The sequence below is a fragment of the Brassica napus genome, chromosome C8 (assembly GCF_020379485.1).
Source record: "Brassica napus cultivar Da-Ae chromosome C8, Da-Ae, whole genome shotgun sequence".
Lineage (NCBI taxonomy): Eukaryota > Viridiplantae > Streptophyta > Magnoliopsida > Brassicales > Brassicaceae > Brassica > Brassica napus.
Genome location: NC_063451.1, coordinates 45,323,682 through 45,349,555, shown reverse-complemented (window position 1 = coordinate 45,349,555; position 25,874 = coordinate 45,323,682). Strand labels below are relative to the sequence as shown.

At 39.2% G+C, this 25,874-nt stretch overlaps 7 protein-coding genes across 8 annotated transcripts; 4 read left to right on the top strand and 3 right to left on the bottom strand.

Moving 5' to 3' along the window:
• The first annotated feature begins 231 nt into the window (after window positions 1-231).
• On the top strand, window positions 232-3,087 carry LOC106415956 (probable ubiquitin receptor RAD23a). Its single transcript, XM_013856769.3, has 12 exons — window positions 232-456; window positions 691-852; window positions 1,049-1,087; window positions 1,176-1,214; window positions 1,304-1,377; window positions 1,462-1,639; window positions 1,716-1,829; window positions 1,906-1,965; window positions 2,148-2,195; window positions 2,304-2,413; window positions 2,556-2,640; window positions 2,739-3,087. The coding sequence occupies exons 1-12, from the start codon at window positions 391-393 to the stop codon at window positions 2,853-2,855; spliced, it is 1,092 nt and encodes a 363-aa protein (XP_013712223.1). The 5' UTR covers window positions 232-390; the 3' UTR covers window positions 2,856-3,087.
• Window positions 3,079-4,761, bottom strand: LOC106415957 (syntaxin-51). The gene is made up of 6 exons (XM_013856770.3): window positions 4,642-4,761; window positions 4,130-4,358; window positions 3,840-4,045; window positions 3,641-3,741; window positions 3,514-3,558; window positions 3,079-3,369 (listed from the first exon to the last, which is right to left on the bottom strand). The coding sequence occupies exons 2-6, from the start codon at window positions 4,345-4,347 to the stop codon at window positions 3,238-3,240; spliced, it is 702 nt and encodes a 233-aa protein (XP_013712224.1). The 5' UTR covers window positions 4,348-4,358; window positions 4,642-4,761; the 3' UTR covers window positions 3,079-3,237.
• Window positions 4,762-4,909: 148 nt separating this feature from the next.
• On the top strand, window positions 4,910-7,180 carry LOC106416221 (F-box/kelch-repeat protein At1g16250). Its single transcript, XM_013857075.3, has 4 exons — window positions 4,910-5,157; window positions 5,243-5,821; window positions 6,011-6,589; window positions 6,716-7,180. Coding segments are annotated over exons 1-3 (1,155 nt in total). The 5' UTR covers window positions 4,910-5,155; the 3' UTR covers window positions 6,585-6,589; window positions 6,716-7,180.
• Window positions 7,157-9,753, bottom strand: LOC106416220 (wall-associated receptor kinase-like 8). Its single transcript, XM_013857074.3, has 3 exons — window positions 8,745-9,753; window positions 8,566-8,667; window positions 7,157-8,477 (listed from the first exon to the last, which is right to left on the bottom strand). Exons 1-3 carry the CDS (start codon window positions 9,625-9,627, stop codon window positions 7,288-7,290), a joined length of 2,175 nt encoding a protein of 724 aa, XP_013712528.1. The 5' UTR covers window positions 9,628-9,753; the 3' UTR covers window positions 7,157-7,287.
• A 2,724-nt stretch (window positions 9,754-12,477) lies between these two features.
• LOC106415292 lies at window positions 12,478-17,557 on the top strand. The gene is made up of 9 exons (XM_013855950.3): window positions 12,478-12,702; window positions 13,009-15,516; window positions 15,582-15,659; window positions 15,864-16,016; window positions 16,100-16,263; window positions 16,355-16,502; window positions 16,584-16,706; window positions 16,780-16,867; window positions 17,126-17,557. The coding sequence occupies exons 2-9, from the start codon at window positions 13,135-13,137 to the stop codon at window positions 17,326-17,328; spliced, it is 3,339 nt and encodes a 1,112-aa protein (XP_013711404.2). The 5' UTR covers window positions 12,478-12,702; window positions 13,009-13,134; the 3' UTR covers window positions 17,329-17,557.
• On the bottom strand, window positions 17,551-20,273 carry LOC106415293 (DEAD-box ATP-dependent RNA helicase 36). The gene is made up of 6 exons (XM_013855951.3): window positions 19,606-20,273; window positions 18,725-19,047; window positions 18,434-18,637; window positions 18,284-18,365; window positions 18,097-18,195; window positions 17,551-17,909 (listed from the first exon to the last, which is right to left on the bottom strand). Exons 1-6 carry the CDS (start codon window positions 20,194-20,196, stop codon window positions 17,754-17,756), a joined length of 1,455 nt encoding a protein of 484 aa, XP_013711405.2. The 5' UTR covers window positions 20,197-20,273; the 3' UTR covers window positions 17,551-17,753.
• Window positions 20,274-22,985: 2,712 nt separating this feature from the next.
• On the top strand, window positions 22,986-25,873 carry LOC106411931 (metal tolerance protein 10-like). 2 transcript variants are annotated; one of them, XM_013852795.3, is made up of 6 exons: window positions 22,986-23,395; window positions 23,996-24,108; window positions 24,199-24,444; window positions 24,527-24,607; window positions 24,686-24,916; window positions 25,335-25,873. In XM_013852795.3, exons 1-6 carry the CDS (start codon window positions 23,146-23,148, stop codon window positions 25,674-25,676), a joined length of 1,263 nt encoding a protein of 420 aa, XP_013708249.1. In that variant the 5' UTR covers window positions 22,986-23,145; the 3' UTR covers window positions 25,677-25,873. The 2 variants fall into 2 exon arrangements, with proteins under 2 accessions (XP_013708249.1, XP_013708248.1); XM_013852794.3 differs by having other exon boundaries at window positions 22,989-23,338.
• The last annotated feature ends 1 nt before the right edge of the window (window position 25,874 follows it).

Genomic DNA, 25,874 nt, shown 5'->3' with positions numbered 1-25,874 from the left:
GAAATAGTATTTTTTTTTTATGACAACCCCTTAAATAACTAATTAAAAAATTCTATCTTGGATTTCGCATTTTGTTTTCACGGAAATTTGATATTTTTTGTAACTAAATATTACTGGAAAAATGAAAGAAAAATGAAAAAAGGAAAATACGAGAGATATTTGTATAGGTTAGTGCGTGTGTCACGTGCGATGCGCGTGGATTTGGAAGCATCTTGCAGCGAATCGCACGTGGGTTGCACTTGCCGCGTTTTAAAATCCGAAACGCTCGGTTGATTGCGACTGTTTTTTTTCTGGCAGAGAGTAGTTGGAAAGAACGCTCTTTTAGGTCTCACTCTGTAATCTCGCTCCCTCGCCGGACTTTCCCGACGCCGCCTGGTTCAATCCATCGACATGAAGCTAACCGTCAAGACTCTCAAGGGTAGCCATTTCGAAATCAGGGTTCTGCCCACCGACACGGTCAGTCATTTGTCTCCTTCGTTCAGATCTGCTACGTGTAATTTTTTATACGAAGTCGGTAACTTTAGATAGGTTTTGTAATAAAGAGACGCTAGTCGCTAAATCTCCGTGCTGCAGTACCAATTTATTGTAAAATAAACGACGAAGAGCTAGATTCAGAATTTTAAGTTTCTCGATTGGTCTTGTTGAGTGGAGTGTATGTGTTCTTATGTTTGTGTGTTTGGTTTTTGAAAGATAATGGCGGTGAAAAAGAATATTGAGGATTCGCAGAGCAAAGACAACTATCCATGTGGACAGCAGTTGTTGATTCACAATGGGAAGGTTTTGAAGGATGAAACTACTTTGGTGGAGAACAAGGTTACCGAGGAAGGCTTTCTTGTTGTCATGCTGAGCAAGGTACTTACTTTATTTTGTTATCAATTTTGTTTTTTGCTTAGGTTCTCTTTTTTTATTGGTTCGAATCTTTTGCATTCTGTTTAAAGGATGACAGCTGAATAACATGTGTGCTAGCTTAGGTAGATCCATGCATTATTATTCTTCCCTCTTACTTAAAATTACATAAAGTACTTTACTTTTCTTTTGCAATTGATAGAGCAAAACTGCAAGTTCAGCTGGTCCATCGTCGGCTCAGGTAAGTGTGTTTCTTATTTTCTCTTGTTGTTGCCCATCACTTGATCAGTCCAGCGTTCTCACTGGAAATTTTTGTTCCTATCTCACAGCCTACTTCCATGACAACATCTACCACATCTTCAGCTATGGTAATTTTCTTAACAGCCCCCTTCTTCTTTAGTTGTTATTGTAATCATCATCTGGATTCATTTAACACACACTTGTGCCTATAAACCAGCCTGCAGCTGCGTCGACAAACCAGTCTATACCTGTGCCAGCTTCAAATTCCACTCTTGCCCAAGAACAACCAGCGTAAGTTTTATTCTTGACATAACAGACTTGAATTTTGTATTTTGAGGATTTTACGATAACTCTATGACCTTTAAAAATGTGTAGGGGACAAAGTGACACCAATGCTCAGGCTGCTTCAACTTTAGCTAGTGGCAGTAGTACTGAGCAGATGGTTCAACAAATAATGGAAATGGGGGGAGGAAGCTGGGACAAAGAAACAGTTACTCGTGCACTTCGTGCAGCTTATAACAACCCTGAGAGAGCAGTGGATTATTTATACTCTGTATGTCCTTCTCTCTATCAGTGTCCTGTGGATGTTATAAGGGAATGTAACTGCGGAAATTTGTTTTATTTTTCAGGGGATTCCTGAAAGAGAAACTGTTCAAATATCGGGAGTAGGAACTGGTGCAGACCTTGCTGCTCCTCCTGCCTCTGGAGGACCTAATTCATCTCCTTTGGATTTGTTTCCTCAAGTAAGAGCTTAGTATTTTTGTGCGTCGAAAAGAGTTTATTGTAGTTGAGTTCCCGTGAATTTTTGTATTATTCTAGGAAGCAGAAGCTGGTGCTGGAGAACTTGGAACGCTTGATTTCCTCAGAGGCAATGATCAGGTTGTCGTTCTATCCTTACCCCCTCTTTTCGTCTGTGAGATCAAATAGAATGATTTGTTAGAAGCCTGTTTCATCACCTTCAGGGACGTGGATTCTAGCCTACTCCTATATGATATTTGCTTTAATCATTTGATGCAGCTTCCTCATAACACTAATCTTGTTGTATATTCATTTTGTTTTAGTTCCAACAATTACGATCAATGGTCAATTCCAACCCCCAGATTCTGCAGGTAACCTAGCCTTTGCCTTTCTCTGTAGTGCTTTTGGTTCCAGAAACTAGTAGCCTGCATGACCTTTTTTATTCCTTTGTGAACATCTCATCTCTCTTTCTGTTACAGCCTATGCTTCAAGAGCTTGGAAAGCAGAACCCCCAACTTCTGAGGCTCATTCAAGAGAACCAAGCCGAATTTCTTCAGTTAATCAACGAACCCTACGAAGGCTCTGATGGGTGAGTACACTCTATAGTCTGTATATCGTTTTCTTGGTCTGGCCCACTGGTTGAATCGCTAAATCTGTGTATGATTAAAGCAAGTCGCGTCTATATGTGAACCATGACTGAATGTCTCTTATTGGTTGTGCAAAACTCTCAGGGAAATGGATATTCTTGACCAACCCGAGCAAGAAATGCCCCATGCAGTCAATGTTACCCCTGCAGAGCAAGAAGCGATTCAACGGGTACACACATAGATGCATACGTTCATCATCACCTTTATAACAACCTGAAATATCATTTTCTCATCTATTCTAACTCTTTGCCTCTCTTTTTTGATCAGCTTGAGGCAATGGGATTTGATAGAGCATTGGTCATAGAAGCCTTCCTTGCGTGTGACCGTAACGAGGAATTGGCTGCAAACTATCTGCTAGAGAACTCGGCAGATTTTGAAGACTGAGTTCCCACAAGAAAACAAAACAGCCTTTTAACCAAATCAGACCATAATGAAAAGTTTTGTGCTAGCCTCTTTCATCTGAACCCTTCATTCTTTCTCTGCTCAGAATCTCAGATGGTCATATCTTATTTGTGAATTCAGACGAGTTTCTTCTTTAAAGATACAAACATGCTTATGTCTGCGTGTTATTTGCTACCAGTTCTTTAAATCTTAATGAAGACAACAGTTGTGAAAACTGCCTACATGATATAATATTATTTCAAGGGTTCTCACAAAAGAAGAGGAACGAAAAGGACAAGCACAAATGTCGAATCACCTACTGATACCATTCACACAGGTGGCAAGTCAACTAAGAGAGAAACTTATACGTTCTGTAATGTTGAGATTACAAATACTTAACTAGCAGCCATATTACAACAGCAAGACCAACGATCCCAAGCATTGACAAGAGCATTGACATACAAGAACAACCGCTTCTCATATTCTTGTTCATGACAGCAAGGTTCTTCTGCACTCTCTGTATTAACAAACAACACACACAGAGAACAGATCAATGCCTATATAAGTTATTAGCTTAGAATCAGGAAATCAATTCACTTCTGCTCATGATTCCCAATAATATTTTTCCTGAAATATTTGGGGAGTTGGTAGTATATATTACCCGTAAGCGAGAGTCAGTAACCTCCACATGGTAGTCTAAGTCATCCTGCATACAACCCAGCTTCGTTACAACAATGAAACCCAAATCAAGGCAGTCAAAAACCAATGAAAAGCGGATGACAACATACGATAAGCCTAGTCTGCAAGCCAAGCTCCTCATTGACAGCTAGAGCAATGTGTTTAGTACTCATCACTGTTTCCTCCAACTTCTCAAGTCCTTCATCTTGTTCTAACTCGCACAAAAAAAAAAAAAAAAAAAAAAAACTCCGTAGAGAAACTAACACAAAACTCAACATCCGTGTAATAAGGATTAAAAACAGCTTTTACCTCTCATAACTTGTCGTTGAAACCCAACAATCCCTTGGTTATCCATGCTACTGACTCTGCTCAAGGTGTCATCTGGCTTTATCTCTGACCCAAGCAAGCTGTCTCTATTAGCAAAGTTCGACATGTTCAAAGTATTCGCCATCTGATTTGCCTGCGATCTCAAGTTCCCAATCATATCCTTACGCCTGTTCATCTCTTTCTCTGAACTGCAACAGGTCAAAAAGATGAACACTTTACAACTCTTTAACTGGTTTGTAAAGGAGCAATCAGATTAAGCTTAATGAACTTACATAGGCTTCCCATGGATTTTGGCAAGAAGAGACTGCAGACTATCTAACCGTGTTCCGAAAATGGTGATCTTTCTACGTATAGCTGAAGCACGACGCTGAGCATCAGGCCCTGTGACAGCAGATTTACTCCTCTCAGATATCATCATGCCGTTGATATCCTCAGCGAGTTTTAAAGCCTCGTTGTATTCTCTCATCCATGAATCCGAAGAAGACGCCATTGACTTGATTACTGTAATAAAGCCAACACCAATCACTTTCTAAAGCAATCATCAAACAAAAAGTTCCAAGCATGGATTTTTTATCTAGAGCAAACTGAATTTGACTGCGAATAAAAACGCAGACTTTGGCTGGAAATAACTTTCACTGTGTGAATACGAGATGGCTAAATTGCTAATCAGACGATCTGATCATGATCAGCCGCATAGATCATAATATGAAAAAATAAAAAAAAACCAGAATGATAAGGTACGATTTGAGTATTTCAGAGACATAAAGAGAATCGAATTGCTTACCAAGAATAAATTTTCAGGAGCGCTCTTCGTACCTTTCACGGAGATCGTATATCACGTAATGTATTTGGTCGCCGAAACACCGTGAAAGCTCTCTCACGAAACGACAGTTTTTTAATTAAGCGGAGGTAAAACGACGGCGTTTGAATGTTAGGATTGATAATCGATTCATGAAAGTAGGTGGTTACAATATAGAAAACATACATAAGTTAAGGACCAAATAAGTAATTTATGGAATTTTTCAAACTCATTGTAATAATAAAATCTGTCTCTCTGGTCTTTGTTTCGTTTTTCAGAATCTGAGTTTGCTGTCCCTGTCCGAGTGTGCTTGGTTCCACTTCCACCTTGAATAGATCAGTCTTGATTGTAGCTTCTGCTTCGTTTATTCGTTAGGTATTGTAAACAGCGTTTGATTCCGGAAAAAATCTGTCGACTTTCAAGGGTAACGTTGATGTTCTAAAGCAAGTTCGAGAAGGGGATCACGAAATACATTTTACAATCCCTTAAATCTCAAATCATGTAAGTTAGCTCTCTAATTATTAAAGTTAGATCCCTTACCTTTTATCTCCTTGATCCAAAACCGTTATGTGATACTTATTTTCAGGGAGTCCACAGAAGAACAATCTATCATCGCAGGTTTGCCTGATGACTTATCTTTAAGATGCATCGCGAAGCTTTCTCACGGCTATCACGGAGCCCTCGAGTGTGTCTCCCGAGGGTGGAGAGACTTACTTCGCAGTCCCGATTACTCCCGCTACAAAGCCAAAAACGGATGGTCAGGGACCTGGCTGTTTGTTCTAACAGAACGCTCTAACAACCAATGGGTCGCTTACGACCCCGAAGCTAACCGTTGGCATCCGTTGCCTAGAGCTAGAGCCTTTCAAGATGGCTGGCATCACTCTGGTTTCGCTTGTGTTTGCGTTTCGAGTTGTTTTCTTGTGATTGGTGGTTGCTATGCGCCTTCTGTGTCGTCGTTTCCACATCAGAAGCCTGTGGTTACTAGAGATGTCATGCGGTTTGACCCGTTTAAGAAAGAGTGGAGATTGGTTGCTGGTATGCTAACGCCACGGACTCACTTCGCTTGTACTGCTGTCTCTGGCAAGGTTTATGTCGCTGGAGGTCGTAATCTAACTCAATCTGGAGGGATTACATCTGCTGAGGTTTATGATCCTGTGGCTGATAGGTATTTTTCTCCACTCATTTGGTTCATTTTCTCATAGAATATATCAATGTTCATCGTTAGGCGGCATTTATAGAGGATTATTGATTATATGGTTGCCTAGACCGAGTTTTTGAACGCCTAGACTCATTTCAAAAAAAAATTGTTCAAGAAATATCGATTCATTTAGGGTCTAACATAGCATTATTGCAGGTGGCAGGAGTTACCAGCAATGACTAGACCACAGATGGACTGCTCTGGATTATCATACAGAGGGTCCTTTCATGTTCTGAGTGATCAGGTGGGATTTGCAGAGCAAAATTCATCTGAAGTCTTTAATCCATCAGAGATGAGCTGGTCCACTTTGGAGGATATCTGGCCTTTCTCTAGAGCCATGCAGTTTGCTGTTCAGGTGATGAAAAACGATCGACTGTACACGATTGTAGATTGGGGAGAAAGCTTGATCAAAACTAGGGATACAGATGAAGGAGAATGGTATAACGTTGGCTCGGTGCCTTCTGTTGTTCTTCCTGACCATCCGAGAGAGTTAGAGGCCTTTGGATACGGGTTTGCAGCTCTGAGAGATGAGCTCTATGTTATAGGAGGTAAGGTACTTAAATGGGAAGAATCAGGGGTTGGGAGATTTGACATTGTGAGATTGCCCGTTGTGAGGGTGTGTAATCCTTTAGATAGACCTCTGAATTGGAGAGAGACCAAACCGATGTGTTTTCCAGCCGGTGGGTCCATTACTGGTTGTGTATCCTTGGAAGAACATTCTCCTCCCTAACCAAGGTGATAGAATCTTTTCACAGTAGCATTTCACTTTTATTTATAGGCATATAGTGTGCAGTCTATTATGGTTGCATGTATTTCTACAAAGGTATTAACACTCTTTGATAATTCTTCTTTGTCTTGTAGCTGGCTTATAACATGGAATGTCTGAGTATGATCCTCCGTGAACCCAGACTTTGGTCCCGTTGATTGTCAAAGTTGAAGCTTCTGGCGTAATACTCAGCGCAGGGGCACTTAGAGCAACTGCTAACTGTGTGCTTGGCAACAGTTGTTTATAAGGGCTGCATGAGATTTCAACATATACTGCATTTATGTTCTGGCCTTCCGGGTAAATGGCTTCTACAGTTTTATGTGAAGTGAGTTTAGTATGTCATGCTATGAGATGCTGCCAGAGGATGGTCAGGCCATTAGTGCGTTACAGTTTTGGAATTGAACTTGGACTTGTAAATAAGAGTTCATTTAAATACATTGAGCGTTAGCAAGCAATATTTTGTTATGTTTCTTTTTCTCTTACACAGAGGTGTGTCATGTGTATAGACCAAACACGTGAAAGATATAAGTCAAGACTTATACAAAGGTTTTCTTCGCTTATTTCCTTGATTTTGCTACATGAAGTCTTATAAATTACATACAGGAACTATTGGATAAACTTATGGAGTACATTCGCACGAGTAATAAGACCTTGAAGGTTATTCCAGTCACTGTGTATTGTGAGTCATGAGTGGTTTTGAGTCCGGTAAGACTGTACACGGAGAAGAGTAACTGAGTGACATAGACTCTGGTATTGCTATCTGGATGTGTGTGTGCTCTTCACCATTTTCTGCTAGGCTTTGAGCGCCATTTCCCTTGGATTGCATCCTATCCAGCTCTATGAAGACTTCTCTCATGGTAGGGCGATGCTCTGAGTTCAAGCTCAAACACCTTCTCGCTAGTTTGGCTACTGCAAGTACTTCCACTTGATCACATTCCTCCTTGATGCGAGCATCGAGAATCTCATGAAGTCTCTCATTCCTCATGGCTTCGAGGAAGTAAGCTCCCAACATCCTTACTTCTTGTGGCCTCAGTACAGAGACAGGTTTTCCTCCGGTTAAAAGCTCAATGAGCACAACGCCAAAGCTGTAGACGTCACTCTTCCCTGTGAAGTGGCTTGACTGGAGGTACTCCGGGTCTACATATCCAACTGTTCCTTGCACTATCGTCGTCAGGTGAGTATCATCAATAGCAACGGACCTCGAAATCCCAAAATCTGATACCTTTGAGCGGTGCTTCTCATCCAACAAGATATTTGTTGACTTGACATCTCTGTGATAAATCGGAACAGATGCGGCTGAATGCAGGTAGGATAGTGAATCAGCTACTTCGCAGGCGATGCAGAGACGTACTTTCCAAGTCATTGGGAAGTATTCTGATGGGTTTTGAAGATGATCGAAAAGGCTTCCGTTGGGAATGAACTCATACACCAGCATAGGCACCTCTGTCTCAAGACAACAACCTAAGATCCCGACAACGTTTCTGTGGTTGATCTGAGATAAAAGGATGATCTCGTTGATGAACTCTTCGAGATTATCTTCTTTCAATGCTTTGGAGACTTTGACGGCAACGATCATCCCATCTTCCAACATCCCTTTGTAAACTGTACCTTGGCCGCCTTGCCCTAGTATTCTGCTCGCGTTGAATCTGTCAGTTGCTTTGTCCAGGTCATTGGAGCTGAACAGTTTTGTTTTGTTGACACTGCCTTGATGGGAGAATGTTTGTTGCTCTAATAACAAACCTCCATTTCGTTTGAAGAACTTCCTCTTCTGCCTCTCTGCTTTCTCCTTTTTATTAACCTTGCATAGCCACCACGTTCCAATGACTAGAAGCAACAATCCGGAGCTTAGAGTTCCACCTGCAGAACAACTCTTAGAGCATTGTTCTTTGATCTATTCAGTTTAAATCTAGAAATGAAGAAAACATTAGTTATAATAATAACTTGCCTAGAATGGCTGGCCATGTTTTTTCACATCTGAATGATCCAGGCACATTCACACACCTGTGCTTTCCACACACTCCATATATAGTTTTGCATTCATTAATGTCTGGACAAAAACAATACAAAGTGAGAAGTATACACACACAAGCTATCTATCCAAATTGAGAAGAAGCTTATACAGACCTTGACATCCACCAGGTAGATAAGGATTGCCTTCATAACCATTTTTGCAGCTGCACTGATACTTATACTGATCATCCGTGCGGATTACGCTTGTACTAATCTCGCATTGTGAACTCTCTGGAGAGATCTTGGGGGAAACTTCAAGACGCCATTCCAGATCCATGTTCAGGGTATAGTGATTTGTTAGATCGGATGAATTAAGCTCGTACCTTGTGAAGTCCTCTCGTGACAAGTAGGCCATCTGACATGAGTTTTTACCAGGTCCCAGTTTCTCCACAGTTGAATCATACACTTGAAGACCAGGCGGTATTTTGGTCTGGCAGCACTTATATCCGACACAGCTCTTGTCAGCATCTTTGTAATACTGGGTCTCATTCCCACATCTCGCTTCACATCCAACAGTTTGGGGCCCTGTTCCCACCATCATCGCTTTGATGTTACATCCAACAACAGTGAACCTGTTATTGTCTGATATGAAGAATGGACTCCCCGTTAGATTCAAAGATCGGATATAGTCTATTCCATATGAACAGCCTAAATTCCTCGTTGGACTCTGAATTTGAAACCCGTTGCTCTTGTAATAACGATAGCCATATATAAAGTCGTCTGTAAGGGAAAACGAAACAACCTCCAGTCCGATGCTTGGCAGGTAAGGAAGAGAGAGGCGTGATGAGCGGTTGCAGACAACCTCGAACCATTTGTTCTTGTAACAACCTTTGCCTATCCCAAAAGGGTAAGGAACACGAACATCAGTACGGTAGCACCGGTCTATGCAACTAGGTAATGCAACAGGGAAATCAAGAGGGAAAGTAGAAGCAACTATGTATCCATGGATTTGAGATAGAAAAAATGCAAAAAAGAAAAGTTTCAGATTACAATCCATTCTCTCTCTCTCTCTCTCTTTCTCACTCACACTCACACAAAGAAGATAGTGCTTTCTCTTGTGCTTTCTTTCAACTGCTTAAGTAGTCACTAATGAAAACAAGCAACCATGGTGGTGCTTTTCTTTTCCCATTTTAGTTGCATAACGAAGACTTTGAACCGTGTGAATCACAGTGGGCTCCATAGAATAAGTCAAAGATTCAAACACTTTTATTTTATTTTGCTGCATGATTGATTACATATCAACGAAGACTTTTGACTTATATGAATTTAGCCTATAATATATTAGCAGTGCGTTCAGCTCCGTAGATATATCATAAAAATAAAAGTGGATAATGTTCTCTTAGTTGTCACATATGTAACATTCATGCTGAGCCAAAGCTGGTGGTTCCATCACCATCAACAGACGAAGAAGATGCTCTGTTTCCTATTTCCTAGTAGTACGTTTTTGACTTCCACGTTTCTATTAACAAGCGACCCCGCATCACATTCAGGGCGTATACGATGTGTAGGCTCAATGGGCTTAAAACTTGAGAGTTAACAGGAACTTATATATTTGTTAGGATGCAAGCTTACAAGTTTCAAGTCATGGTAAGATAAATATGTAGAGTTGTTATTTTTATTGAAATTTCCAAAATAATAGTGCGGGACAAGCGGTACAACTGCAGTGCAGTTTTAACAGTTATAAAAACGTATAGATATATGGTATATGTAGAGAGTTTTGTTACTGTTAAGTGCGGTACAGAACGGGATGGTTAGAAACATTCAGAGCCTTAGAGATAAACTCTAGATTTAATTTGGTTATATAAAATCAATACTTTTAAAACAGAATCACGAAATTGGACTTAACTTAATTCTAGGTTAAAAAAAAAAATACTTTTTTTCCAAAAAATAAATAAAAATACTATATAATATAATTACCACCTCTACAACATTATGTTACAACTTACAATCCATCCCGCGGATCCAGACTCACAGCCCTGAAGGGCACCGACTCTAATCCCTTACATGTGAGCCCTCACTGATTCTCCTATGTAGTTTATTGATGCGCTTGATGTTACTCGAACTCCAAGATCTCACTCTTTAACAGCACTCCCACGGAACAAGTTGTCACCAATTGATCTGTGAGTCAGTGAGAACTCACATGTGAAGAGTTAAGGTCGGTGTTCTACAGGGCTGTGAGCCTGGGTCCGCGGGATGGATTGTCACAAAAAGTCGACTTTTTATGTGACAATCCGTCCCGCTCACTTGGAACCCGACTCACAGCCCAGCAGGGCACCGACCCTAACCCCTCACATGTGAGTCCTCGCTGACTATCCTTGCAGGTCAATTGGTGACAACTCATCATGGAAAAGTGTTGTTAAAAGATGAGGTCTTGGGTTCGAGTAACGCCAAGCGCACCAATAACCTACCGGTGGACGTGGAAGTGTTTCCTCCAGCGGTGAAGGGTTAGGATCAGTGAACTGTGAGCCAGAATCCGAGTGAGCTGGACGGATTGTCACGCATTATTCTTAAGCATAATGCATTTATATTTATAACAAAACTACCATAAATTCTCTACTTATTTATGGTAAAAATTGATGTAAAAACAATTTATGGTAACAATTTAAATGGGAAGATTATTAATGATTTCTTTTATAAAGTAATATTATTTATAGCAAAACATATCAATCTTAACTTATTTAAGCAAATACTATATATATTTACTTAGGTTGTTACATATTTTAATTTCTCCAACTACTTAAATTTATATATTCACAATAGTAACAAATAAATATTTCAAATATTTTTTATATGATCCGGCATCTTTAAACTTATAATATAAATAACAAAAACAAACTAATATTATCATATAATAAGTTCTGGTTTTCTCTTATATAATTTTCTTTATTTTTCGAATAGTAAAAAAATTCATCAAAGTAAAAAAAATTATAATAGTTTTTTCAATTTTATATACAAATTAAAAGTAAATAAAATCTTAATTTTAGAAATATTATCAGTTTTTTCTAGGTTAGGTCACAGGTTAAACCGGATTATATTGGGATCACCGAGTTTACAGGTTCAACTACCGATTTGGGTCAGATACGAAAGCACACTCAATATCTATGTTTAGCATAGATATGTAGATCAAAATTTAAAAAATATAGTTTTTAGAATTATTATTATTAGCATTTCTAAAACAAGAAACCGCATATATTCATATGAAATCCATATTAATCATACTTTTATATACAAATTAAAAGTAAATAAAATCTTAATTTTAGAAATATTATCAGTTTTTTCTAGGTTAGGTCACAGGTTAAACCGGATTATATTTGGATCACCGAGTTTACAGGTTCAACTACCGATTTGGGTCAGATACGAAAGCACACTCAATATCTATGTTTAGCATAGATACGTAGATCAAAATTTAAAAAATATAGTTTTTAGAATTATTATTATTAGCATTTCTAAAACAAGAAACCGCATATATTCATATGAAATCCATATTAATCAGACTTTTATAAAACTGTGCATTGACATTTATAAAGGAAAGAAAAAACATTACTTGAGATAATGAAAAGAGAGTATTTATAACGAAAATGATAGAAAAGAGTATGGCCACGTTGGTTATTAAGTTTAGGATCTGATGAAATTGAAAGTGCACATTTAATGCAAACCGTATAACATAAGCTACGGGACTGACTCAACTTGATTCCATACTCCACCGATCTTATTCTATCATCTTGGCCGTCCATTGTTCCGTCTTTCGAAAGATGTACGGTTCACGATTTCTTCTGGTTTTTTAGAAACCGAGTCAGACGGAGTTAAGTTAAAATCTTAACACTAAATATTTTGTATTTTTCCATTACAAAAGTGTAGTCTGACCATTTGGTAATTTTTAAAATATATATTTTCCTCTAATCTCCATCCTTCGAGTAAGAAACGAGGAAAGACAAGTGAGAGAAAACAAAAGAATAAAAAGAAGAAAGACGTTAGGGTTCTTGATGTATTTATCCTGAGATTCCATCAAAGAGAAGATGTTTTGGACTGTAGCTAGCTCCCGCAATCTTTCTTAAGTTTGCTCACCGCTCAGGTCAAAAGCTCTACATTTCTTTTCTTGGTGTTCTTCTTCTTTCATTTCTTAATTCTGAAAGCAGCTGCCTTTTTTATCTTCCTGAATCGAGCTAATTACTATGGGCTTGTGGGTTTTTCTGTTTGAGGTTTTGGATTAATTGTCCATGAAAAAGTTTCCATTTTTAGAGTCAAAAAGCATCCTTTAGGAGTTTTAATTATTCATCCACAGTTGAATCTGTATGATGAACCTCCTGGTCTTGCAATTTTCTTGATTATATAATAAGATTCAAAGCTTTTAAACTTATGTTATTTGTCTTCATTTCAGCTTATCATTTCAAGGTTCTTCAGTCTCTGAAGCAAATTGGCATCTCAGTGTGTTCATTATAGTCAAGTACGCAAGATTCTTCTTGCAAATAGAATAATTTGAAGGATTCTTGTTGTTGTTGTTGTGATGGATAGAAACAGACAACAGCATCCTTTCCAGCAACACCATATGGAACCTGGCTATGTGAATGACTCTCTCCCTCAACCTCAAGCATTTACTCCTAATCAAACAGGCACCACCACGAGTGCAAATGATCGGCCTCTCAATTCTAACACTTCAGAAGTTAAGCCAGGCCTTCACTACTCTATCCAAACAGGAGAGGAGTTCTCTCTGGAGTTTCTGCGTGATCGAGTGATTTCTCAGAGGTCTACAAACCCCAATGCAGCTAATGACATGGTGGGAAACGGGATGAGAGAATATGACAGAACAAACTACCCGCTTCACGAGTTTGGTAATCAACTTGGGCTTATCCAGTCAGCACCAGAAGCTTCACTATGTCAAGATACAAGTCTAGGAAACTTTCATGGGTATGCATCTTCTTCTTCAGCCTCAGGTAGTGTAACAGCCAAAGTTAAAGTCCTTTGCAGCTTCGGTGGGAAAATACTCCCACGTCCAGGCGATTCAAAGCTCAGATACGTTGGAGGCGAAACGCACATTATCTCCATAAGAAGAGACATATCTTGGCAGGAGCTCAGGCAAAAGGTTCTTGAAATCTACTACCGGACTCACATGGTGAAGTATCAGCTTCCCGGTGAAGATCTTGACGCCTTGGTGTCTGTAACGTGTGATGAAGATCTACAGAACATGATGGAGGAGTATAACGAGATGGAGAATCGTGGGGGCTCGCAGAAGCTTAGAATGTTTCTCTTCTCCGTAGCTGATTTGGATGGTTCTCTTTTGGGGGTTAAGCAGAATGATGTTGACTCTGAGTTTCAGTATGTTGTGGCTGTTAATGATATGGACATTGGTTCAAGAAGCAACTCTACTCTTAATGGATCTGCAAACAACTTAGCTGAGATGGATGTTAGGAACACCAACGGTGTTGCACCTCCGCAGTTACCGTCCTCTATACAGTATTCTGACTCTGCGCCACAAAGCTCATTGCTTCAGTATCCTCCTCAATCCATCCCACACAGTGCTGCGTTTCAGTTTCAGCAAGCTGTTCCTCCTAGTTCTACACTTCAGTATGCTCAGTCCATTCCGCCGAGTCCCTCTCTTCAGTATCCTCAGTCTATTCCTCTTCAGTATCCACCATCAGTTTCCCCTAGCTCATATGGAATGTACCCACAATACTGTGAAGAAAGGCAGCAGTTTCCTATGCATCATGAACACAGTTCTTCTAATTACTCCATCTCCATGCCTTTCCAAGGGCAGCAGCCATACCCTTACCCTAGTGTCATACAGCAAAACGCAGCAGTGCAGGGAAGAGAGCTAAACATAAAACCTGAGATGAGAGTTCGTGAGAATGTAGAGCCTGAGTTTCGTCAGAGTCCTCCTCAAGCTGATAATGTCGAAGTTCAGGAGCCATCAGTTTCTCCAACTGTGCCTAGCCAGGATGCTACACATATGTTGCCCCCAAGAAGAGACCCACGACAGAACACTCCTGTGAAGCCTGCTGCCACATACCGTGATGCGGTTGTTCGTGAGCAGGCTCCTGTATCAGGTGGTGAGGATGATCAGCTTTCGTCGTCAAGTGGTACCTGTGGTCTTGCTCAGACTGACTCTGAGTCAAATTTAATCGATCTTGATTACTCGGAGCCTTCACCACCCACACGGAGAGTATACCGTTCTGAGAGGATACCTCGTGAACAGTTGGAAATGCTAAACCGCCTGTCAAAGTCTGATGACTCTATAGGCTCTCAGTTCTTAATGTCTCATTCACAAGCTCAGCAAGATCCTGTAAAGCAAGGAGAGGGTAAATCACATGAAGTTGGGGCATCGAATGAGCATAAGATTTTAAGCCCTGACGCTGCCAACAAGAATCAAATGGTCAATGGTGGAGGTATTGAGGCTGAAGCTCCTAACCTTAACCATAAAGACACAGCCACCACCACCAGTCAAGTTAGCCCTGAAGGTCAAGCTTCCTCAGGTGTTGTTATTGACATCAATGATAGGTTTCCTCAGGACTTCCTTTCTGAGATATTTGCAAAGGCGCTCTCTGAAGACGTGCCACCAGGCGGCGTCAATGCATATCAGCATGATGGTGCCGGTGTTAGTTTGAATGTAGAGAATCATGATCCTAAGAATTGGTCTTATTTCCGGAAACTGGCAGATGAACAGTTCAGTGAAAGAGATGATCTCCCACCTGGCTTTCCATCTGACATGGAAGATAGCGGAGGGATTACCAAGTTGCATCACGTCGCTCCATTGACCAGAGATGATCCTCAGGAGAATTTAGGTCAAGCTTATGTTGCTGGCGCTAACGAGGATGCACAGATGAAGGTCACAGAGAGTGAGGAGTTTGGTGCTATGGTTGAGAATCTAAGGACGCCAGATAGTGGACATGAGGTATTTAAGTTTCTTATTTCATGATTCCAAAACGAGAATGTACTAATGAGGTTGATTACTTGTAGGATGAAAAGAAAGAAACAAGGAATGCTGTTCCTCCACTTGGTTCGTCTTTGGCAGATTACGATAAAAATGACTTACAGGTATGATGGACTTTTACTTATTTTGTATTTGAAGAAAGGATCTGTGTTAATGTTTTAGGCAAGTTTTCGGACATGTTAGAAGAATCAAACATCAAAGTTCATACCCTGAGCAGCGTGCTTACATTTAGTCTTCTGTTTGTGATTTTAAAGTTAATTATCTGGTTCTAACCTTGGTCCGATTCTTTTGTTCTTAATTGTTTGTAGATCATTATGAATGATGATCTAGAGGAGCTAAAGGAACTTGGTTCTGGGACGTTCGGTACAGTGTATCATGGGAAATGGAGAGGGTCAGATGTTGCCATCAAGAGGATAAAGAAGAGTTGCTTTGCTGGTCGATCATCTGAACAAGAGAGATTAGTGAGTGTTTCTTCGGCATTGATAAGACTTGTAAGATTGCTTGTCTTGAGATGCTAATGCATTCCTTTTAAATTGTTTCCTAGACTGGTGAGTTCTGGGGAGAAGCTGGGATACTTTCAAAGCTTCATCATCCAAATGTGGTTGCATTTTACGGTGTTGTAAAAGATGGACCTGGTGGAACATTGGCTACTGTAACAGAGTACATGGTTGATGGTTCTCTAAGACATGTTCTACTCAGGAAAGATAGGTACATATCTCTCTCTCTTATAACGTCTCAATGTTCTCCTATCTGATGAACATTTATAAAGATTCTTTGCTTTTCATTCTCATGTTTCCAGACACCTGGATCGTCGTAAGAGACTAATCATTGCCATGGACGCTGCATTTGGAATGGAGTATTTGCACGCCAAGAACATTGTTCACTTCGATTTGAAGTGTGACAACTTACTTGTGAACCTCAAAGATCCTTCTCGCCCAATCTGCAAGGTAAAAAACTTCATTCATAGTCTTTGAACAAAAGCAGACTTTGTGTGTTTAATACTTTTCACTCGTTTGTTTTTCCTCTAGGTTGGTGATTTTGGCTTGTCGAAAATAAAAAGAAATACATTGGTATCTGGTGGTGTACGTGGAACCCTTCCATGGATGGCACCAGAGCTTCTAAACGGCAGCAGCAGTAAAGTCTCAGAGAAGGTGAAAAAATAAAATGTTTCTTAGTGAACACAAAGAATGAAACCATTCTGAGTTGTTAGATTTTTATCTGCAGGTCGATGTCTTCTCTTTTGGTATAGTCTTGTGGGAGATTCTAACTGGAGAGGAACCATATGCTAATATGCACTATGGTGCTATAATAGGTGCGTACTTACTAACATACAACCCTTGGTTTGATATAGAAACTGATTACTATTTTGGTAAGAGTAATGTTTTTGTTCGGTTTGAGTTTTTGCTTTGACTGATTTTCAAAGAAACTGAGGTTCTACTCGTCTCGGTTTTGGTTGTGCTTTGTCTGAAATAGAAGAAATGAAACATCTGTATATTTTTTGTCTGGTCGGCTTATTTGTCTAGGACACGACTATGTATTAACAACTCATGGAATTTACGGTCAAGTGCAGGTGGGATAGTGAACAACACACTGAGGCCTACCATACCAGGTTACTGTGACTCAGACTGGAGAATACTTATGGAGGAATGCTGGGCGCCTATTCCAACGGCAAGGCCATCGTTCACGGAGATAGCTGGTCGTTTACGTGTGATGTCAACTGCTGCAACTTCGAACCAATCCAAACCACCAGCTCACAATAAGACTTCAAAGTAAAACAGTCTTGCTTCGTTATAGGTTTTCTTCACTCTTTACTCATGTTTGGGTCAGGAGGGAGATATTTGTTGACCCTTTTCTCCTTTCCCTTTTCTTTTACCAAAACCAAAAAAACAAGTTAAACTAATAAAATTGGTTTGAGGCGTTGTATTAACAGTTAAAGTATCAGATACTTATGTGGAAAAGAGCTTGTGCCCAATACATAAGAAATGCACTTCATCATTAGAAATTTCATGGTATTGTTTCTACTAATGTGGAAAAAAACTAGCGACTGATACATAAGTGTTTATCTTCAGAAGATTTGAAAATGCAGGCAATCAAGATTCAAATACTAAAAGTAAGAACATTAATAGACATTGATTGTCAGAGATTTGATGATCAAAATGAACTTAAGAGAACAAAATTTGATGATGATTTTTTAGTCATCAGTTTTCTTCTGCAGATTTTCTCGTTTTGCTCCGTTTCTTAAGCATCCCTTTATCCGCAAGTGTTTTACGTTTCAGTTTCCTCCGGTCTTTGACCTTGTCTTCGAATCCATCGTCTAGCATCTTCATCATCGCCACCCTTTTAGCTTTTGATACCTGCAGACACAGATTCAGAAACTTCCGCGTAAGCCTAAGACCTTTGCTTGAAGTTGAAATGCCTTATATACCAAGATGAACTAAAACCTAATACTAGAACACCATGGTGAATCAGCTGGTATTGTATAAGACTAAGCCAACTACATAAGACGAGAACTTCTAATGTATCGCATAGCGAATCTTTTACCTTTGTGACTTCTAAACTGTCAGTGATCTCTCTGTAGTTGTACAGTTCCATCTGTTTTCCAACTTCCGCTTCTATTTCATGAATAAGGTTCACATCGGTCTGCAAAATAAAATTCAAGGATTGGTGGTAACGAACTACAAAACTTGAGAGCAATCCTCATGTAATTCCATATAATCTCCAGCTATACCTCAGTGATAATGCTTACAGCCAGTCCTCCTCTACCAGCTCTAGCTGTACGTCCAACACGATGAACATAGTCCCTAGGATATCTGATACAAGCCAAGCATAATATCAATAAGCTTCAAAGCACAGTTAACAGAACAAAAAAAGAAGGTACCTTGGAATGTCATAATTGATTACAAGGTCAACAGTAGGAATATCCAATCCACGGCTGGCTACATCAGTAGCAAGCAGTATCGGTACTTTCCCGGACTTGAATTTACTGAGCGCAGAGAGTCGCAAAGACTGAGAGTTCAGTGAATGCAAAGCTGCATTCTCCACTTCCAGCTCTTCAAGCATAAGACTCAGCCTTTGACATGTTCTAAAACACAAACCAAGTCTAATCAGAACATTTCAAATGGAATCACAAACTAAAAGAGTGAACTCGGTAAAGCAATGAATATGAGACCTGCAAGTGGAGACAAAAATCATGGCTGATCGAATCTCCTTATCTTCCATCTGCGACAAGATGTGCACAAGATACAGCTCTTTCGCATCTTTGTCTATGAAAATGTACTGCTGCTTCAGCGTATCAACGGTCTTTAAACCTTCGTAGGCTTCATAGAAATAAGCTTTGTTTGAAGAATGCTCAAGCAAAGTCTGCAAGTTACTCGTCATCGTAGCGGAGAACAGCAACGTCTGCCTAGTTTTAGGCAAGCAGTTAAAGATGGTGCGCAACTCGTCTTGGAAACCAACATCAAGAACTCTATCCGCCTCATCCAGCACCAAGAACTAAATCAAACAATACCACAAGAAAAAAAACAATAAGACTAATCAAAAGGTTGCAACCAGTGATTTTTTCTTCAACAATAATTTAAAGAATCGAAATAGGGTTCAAAAAATGATGCCGCCTAATCAATAATCTCCTATAAATTCAGTCTAGACGTCTACGTAATCAATAATCCTCCATAAAACACCTAACTACAGTCCGATGTTTCTTAAACCATTTTTCAAGAAACTGGTCTAGGGTTCAAAGAATCGGTCTATACATCCGCCTAATCAATAATCCCCTATAAGTTCAGTCTATATGTCTGCCTAATCAATAATCCTCTATAAAACACCTAATTACAGTCCCATTTTTCTTAAACCATTTTTCAAGAATCTATACATCCGCCTAATCAATAATCTCCTATAAGTTCAATCTAGACGACTGCCTAATCAAAAATCCTCTATAAAACATCTAATTACTGTCAGATTAATCTTAAACCATTTTTCAAAAAATTGGTCTAGGATTAAAAAATTCCATAGCAATAATTGGAGTAAGAAAGGTGGAAACTTTTTTAGTATTACCTTGGTTCTAGAGAAGACAGGAGGAACATCAGGATTGTTCTCGAGCAAAACCTTAATCCTCCCAGGGGTAGTAATCACAACATGAGGCCGCGAGATCAAGCTCCTCGTCTGCGTCAGCATATCCATCCCTCCCACGATCACAGAGCAGCGCAGATTCAAACACGACCCCAAGGCCTTAAACTGCTCAGCGAGCTGGAACGCCAGCTCTCGTGTAGGCGTCACCACAAGGGCGAACACTCCGTAAGGATCCTCGGCGAGGCGGTTGAGTATCGGCAACGCAAACGCCGCCGTTTTGCCGCTACCGGTTTGAGCTAGCCCCAAGACGTCTCGTCCGGATAGGATCTTGGGGATGCAGTGGGTCTGGACCGGAGTGGGTTTGCGCATGCCGAGCTCCTTGCAGGTCTCGGAGGCCCACTCGGAGAGTCCGAGGGATTCGAAGTTCGCGGCGGATGTGGTGGAGTCGGTGCTTGTGAATTTCTCGAATTGGGGAGTGGGATCGAGTTTTGGAGGTTGGGTTTGGGGAAGGGTTTTGCGGGGTTTGGCTATGATGGTGATTCCGCATTCTTCCGACGACGACGTGGGTTCCTCCATTCTCGTTGGATCGGAAGAGAAAGTTGAGAGCTTTGAGGAGAGTTTATCGCCGGAGAGATACGTTAGCCGCCGTTTAGATTGTTCTTGGATGTATATATAGACGCGTAAACTAGGGGTGTTCAGGTCCGGTTTAGCTGAACCTGGATATTAAACCGGAATTTAAAATTTGTCTGTAAGCAGTTCAAATCCAGTTTAACCATTGCTTGCTGTGTTTGTTGGGGAAAAATGATTTATTTGGTATGTGACTTCAAGAACTATCTACGTCTATTTCATTACAAATTGCAAATAAATTCTAATAAAAAAAATGTATAAAGGTTATCTAAGTTAGTAAACCGTTAATTAAGCTGACTCCACATCTCATCCTTTATAACCATTCAAACAGGAAATCGAGCTAATACTTCAATGCATGAACCCCGTAGCCGTAGGGAACCAGACCTATTTAAGAAATGTGAAAGTAGAGGCTGCTAAGTGCCCAGACCCAGAAGCTGCAGAGGCACAGAGCCGACTCGACTAAAAGGAAAGGTGAATGAGTTACCAGCTACAGAAACTATTCACTCTGATGTTACACCATTTCCTGCCGAGAAACACCTTTCTAATCTAGCTCTTAGCTGGTCTAGTCCAACCCTTGCCACACGAGGTTTGCAGACCTATCAGTCGAGTGACTTTGTTTCTCGGAATTGACTGAAGCCAATATGGTAAAGTTTGTTGAAGTTTTTTTTTATCTTAAATTAAATTACCAAACCTATTTCAAGATTGTTTACGACCTCGCTTTGAAAGAACCAGTTATTAATTAGTTTTATTTCTATGGCGCTGTTAATCAATCATTCACGTACGAAACAATAAGCACAAAGAATTAATAAAAGAAGAAAAAGAACAAACAGTAGAAAAGAATCTTGAGTTACAAGCACATGAGTCCAAGCTAAATCATTTAATCTTCACCATATGTGTATGTAGCTTCCTGGATCATTGATGAAACAGAGAACCATCAATATCAGAGTTTTTTGTTTCTATCAGAAAGAAAAAAAAAGAAAAAAATGTTGCGGTTATCAACATTGATCCCTCTTGGACTCTTCATAATAACTAAGAGCTTGCTCGATCTTGAGCCAAAGTGGACATGATGATGCCTGAAGATCGACGTGTTCAGGACCTTTGATATAAGCTTGGACAATGAACGTTAACGTACCTAGCTTGTTCTTCTTTTTGTGGTTGTTAAGGTTCGAATTATGAACGTTTTTTTTTTGGTGTAACGAATTATGAACGTTGCGTAATTGAAAGTGGAACATTCGTAAGTACACAAAAATGTGGCTCTTAGATTATGACGATAATTATCATAGTATTGTTTTATACGATAACTAAGTGATAACCAAGAGCTCTTGGCCTAGTGGTATTGGAACTCCGGCTGGAGTGCCCGCCCTGGGTTCGAGTCGCCTTGGCCACCTTCCCGCCTATAACCGTGCGTACCCGGATGGAAGGCCTCGTGGAGATTAGTCTAGACTTACTGATTGGGAACCCCACGGTCATCAAAACAAAAAGAATAAATAAGTGATGAAGTGACATCGCATCCACTTTCAGGAAAAAATAGCAGACACAAATTGATATATGCAGGGAGAAACCTTTAGAGATATATGGGATTTTTGTTAATAACACGATGCTACATAAAGAAAACCACTCGGATAAAATGCTGGCATAAAGTAGAAAAGTTTGACTTAACAAAAGGCATACGGGACAAAAGCTTTTGTAATCGTGGGAAACCACTTTGATCTCAAATTAATTAATTCAGTCTTTATCATAATCCACAAAAATCTTTATTTTACATGGTTGTTTTCAAATAAAAAAACTTTTGATTTTTTTCTTCTTCTTTTAAATGAAGAAACTATAATGTAAGTTTTTTTTTGACAAAAATTGTAATGTAAGTTTTGGCGTGGTTTCTTTGGACCATGCCTTTTGCACCGCCAGTGACCACCTGTGGCTTCGTCAACTCAACGACATATAAGTCTCATATTTTTTTGTAACAATTAATTTCACATTACGTGCACATTTCCAAAACAGAAGACAAAATGTATTTCGTGTATCTTAAAGCCCCTAAGACGTTTCGTCCAGCTAGTATCTTGAATTTTTAATTTTTAATTTTAAAAAAAAAAATAGTATAATTTTTTTTATAAATAGCATGAATGAAATTGAAATATGCTGAAAACTCGAAATCCGAATAGATTCAGACCAAACTGGAACGCCAACCCCTAGATATCTCTATGCATTTCTTAACAAACTTTAAAAGTAAATAAAATATCATACATGCTAAATAGTACTCCCTCTGTTCCTGAAAGTAAGATTTTCTAGAGTATGCACGTTTATTAAGAATTTAATAATTGTTTATAATTTAAATTATTTTTTACTTTATTATACAATTTCCAATAACTTTCCACCAATGAAATTTAATCAATTCAAATATTCTCAATTAATGTTTCTCAAAAGTATAAAAAAGTACCTTAACAATATAGAAAATCTATCTTTGTGGAACAAGAAAAAAATCTAAAACATCTTACTTTCAGGAACGGAGGTAGTATATTATACCAAATTCCTCACTATGGCTATAACTTTTCACCAATTCAACTCAAATTCTCTAAATAGAGTAGGTTTGTAAATACTAACTAGTATTTCTTGACCAAATGTGTGCATATATTAAGAAGAAAAAAATATTTTTATTCTTATTTTTATATATTACACACCAAAATAAATGTGTAATTGACATTTTGTTTGTTTATTTAACTTTTTCTCGTCATCATATAGAGAGAGAGTAGTGTGCGAATTCTATACTCAACCTCCTATATTCCCTCTTCATATATTCAAAACAACAAATCTTTGTTTCTCTCTGTCTCTCACAACTTCTCAAGAACCACCGTTCCCTTTTTGGCTTTTGAAATTCGAACGCAGAGAGAAACTGATCGAAGAATGGCGACGGAGCATATAACCCGTAAGGCAGATGAATACAGTGTCGAGCTTTTACCTAGCGACGACGATGCGCCGCCGCCGCTTTCATCATCGTGGCGTCTCAGCCTCGATACTTTTCGACTTCCTTCTTCCCTTTCGTCCACTGGCCGTCACGACGGTCGTACTCGCTTCTCTCGCTACTTCCGTACTCCCAGTGAGTTATATGTTCTTGGTGTTTCAGTTTTCTTTCTGGTTCTCGCTCACATGTTTCGTGTGGATCATCGAAGGATGTTACATGAGTTGTTGTCTGAACTTAATCACGTGCACGAAACACAAAAGTAATTAAGCAAATGTGTACTTGTTGGATTATTGTATAAACTGCCACACTCCTGTGAGATATTAACCGTTCGCAAAATAAATTCAGAATATAAAACTATAATTGTATTCTGATTACTAAAACCATTTCTATTGATCGATTCAAGGAATACTAAACTTTCTTCTTTTGTTGATTCAAAGTTATGAAGCTTTTTAGTAGAATCTCAAGCTTTTTTGGAGTCTGTATATGCCAGATCAGATTCTTTGTTTTGAAATTATGTGGATGCTGAATCAGATTCTCTACAGAGGTTTAAGCAAAGCGTTGAAGAACTAATGATATGGAAATTAAAACCCATTAACGTCGACATCCAGAGTATAGCAAGATGAAACAGTCGTTTCGGGCTCCTAAAATTTCAAAAACTAACATATATTGGATCATTCGCCCCCTAATTGATAAGAAAATAATAATATATGTATTGAATCGTTAGTATATCTTGTTGTATATATATCTTGGAAAAGTGTTTAAGTTTAAGCATCCTATCTTGTGTCAATGCAGGAAAGGAACGTAAAGTGAATGAATACTACAAAAAGCAAGAGAGGCTCCTCGAGGGATTTAACGAGATGGAGACTATCCACGAAACCGGTTTTGCATCTGGAGCTTCAACTGAGGTCCGGCTATGCATCTCTTAGGGTATATTGCTCCTTAGGTCCTTAGTTCTATTAAGCCTAATGCATCGTCAATTTTTTTTATGTAAACAGGAAGAAATGAAGAAGCTTGCAAAGAGTGAGAGACTGGCTGTTCACATCTCGAACGCTACAAATTTGGTGCTTTTTGTGGCAAAGGTTTATGCCTCTATGGAGAGTAGATCCATGGCTGTGATTGCTTCAACTTTGGACTCTCTCTTGGATCTCTTGTCTGGTTTTATTCTTTGGTTTACTGCTAATGCCATGAGCAAACCAAACCACTTTCATTATCCTATAGGCAAACGACGCATGCAGCCTGTGGTATGATCTTCTGTCTATTAACTCTTTATTTTGTTTCACAAGAAATTAAACCTACTTATAACGCTTGATATATATATAACAGGGCATCATTGTGTTTGCTTCCGTGATGGCAACTCTTGGACTGCAAGTTTTGTTAGAATCAGGAAGGCAACTAGCCTCCAAGGTACATCAAAATGTTTTCTTCCGGTAACTTCTTCCATCGGTTATTTGATGTTCCTAACCAATTCTCTCTTTGTTACAGAATGGTATTGATATGAATAGCACAGAGGAGAAATGGATGATAGGGATCATGGTCTCTGTCACCATCATTAAGTTCTTACTCATGCTTTACTGCAGGGGATTTCAGAATGAAATAGTTAGGGCCTATGCTCAGGATCACTTCTTTGACGTTGTGACTAATTCAATTGGCTTAGCAACAGCCGTCTTGGCTGTCAAATTCTACTGGTGGATTGATCCCTCTGGTGCTATACTTGTAAGTTTTCTCTCAAATCTTTTCAATTTTACTCATTTAAAAACTCTGTAACTTTGAAATAATCAAGAAATGTTTAGTGGGATTACACTAGGGCACATCTCATAAATAGCATTTTTTTTTTGTTTTTGTCACAAAATATCATTCCATTTTTTTTTTCCAAAATAGCATCTGTTAATTAATGAAACACAAAATAACCTCACATTCTAAACTCTAATTAACCTTGATCTCATCCTTTAATTACTAAACCATAAACTCTAATCAGTACGCCTTAAATTCAAATGTATAAATATTTATTCTCTTTGATCAAAAAAAAAATATTTATTCTCTTTTTTGTTATCTTTTGGAACAAAAACTTGATTTATTGTTATTTAAGGGTATTTCTCATAACAGTAATGTTTCTTTCTTTTTATGGTTGCAGATAGCTTTGTACACCATAGGAACATGGGCAAGAACTGTACTAGAGAACGTCCATTCACTGATAGGACGCTCTGCGCCACCAGAGTTTCTGACTAAACTGACATTCTTGATATGGAACCATCACGAACAAATCAAGCATATTGACACAGTCAGGGCCTATACGTTTGGGTCACACTACTTTGTGGAGGTGGACATTGTTTTGCCAGAGGACATGAGACTGCAAGAGGCTCACAATATCGGAGAGACACTTCAGGAGAAGCTCGAGCAACTTTCTGAGGTGGAACGGGCTTTTGTTCACATAGACTTTGAGTTCACTCATCGTCCTGAACACAAGTGTAATTAGACTGACATTTGTAGAAAAAAACACAGACCAGAAGAGATTCAGGAGGGGAATGATAAGTCTAAGTTATATTCTAGTGGTAGTTCCTTAGTTTATGTTCTGTGGACGTTGTTTTGTCTGTATGGAAATCGAACAAACGATGTTTCTTTTCAAGTCTACTGTTTCTCCAAATGTACGAGTGAAGGCGTGTGGTTCGGTTAT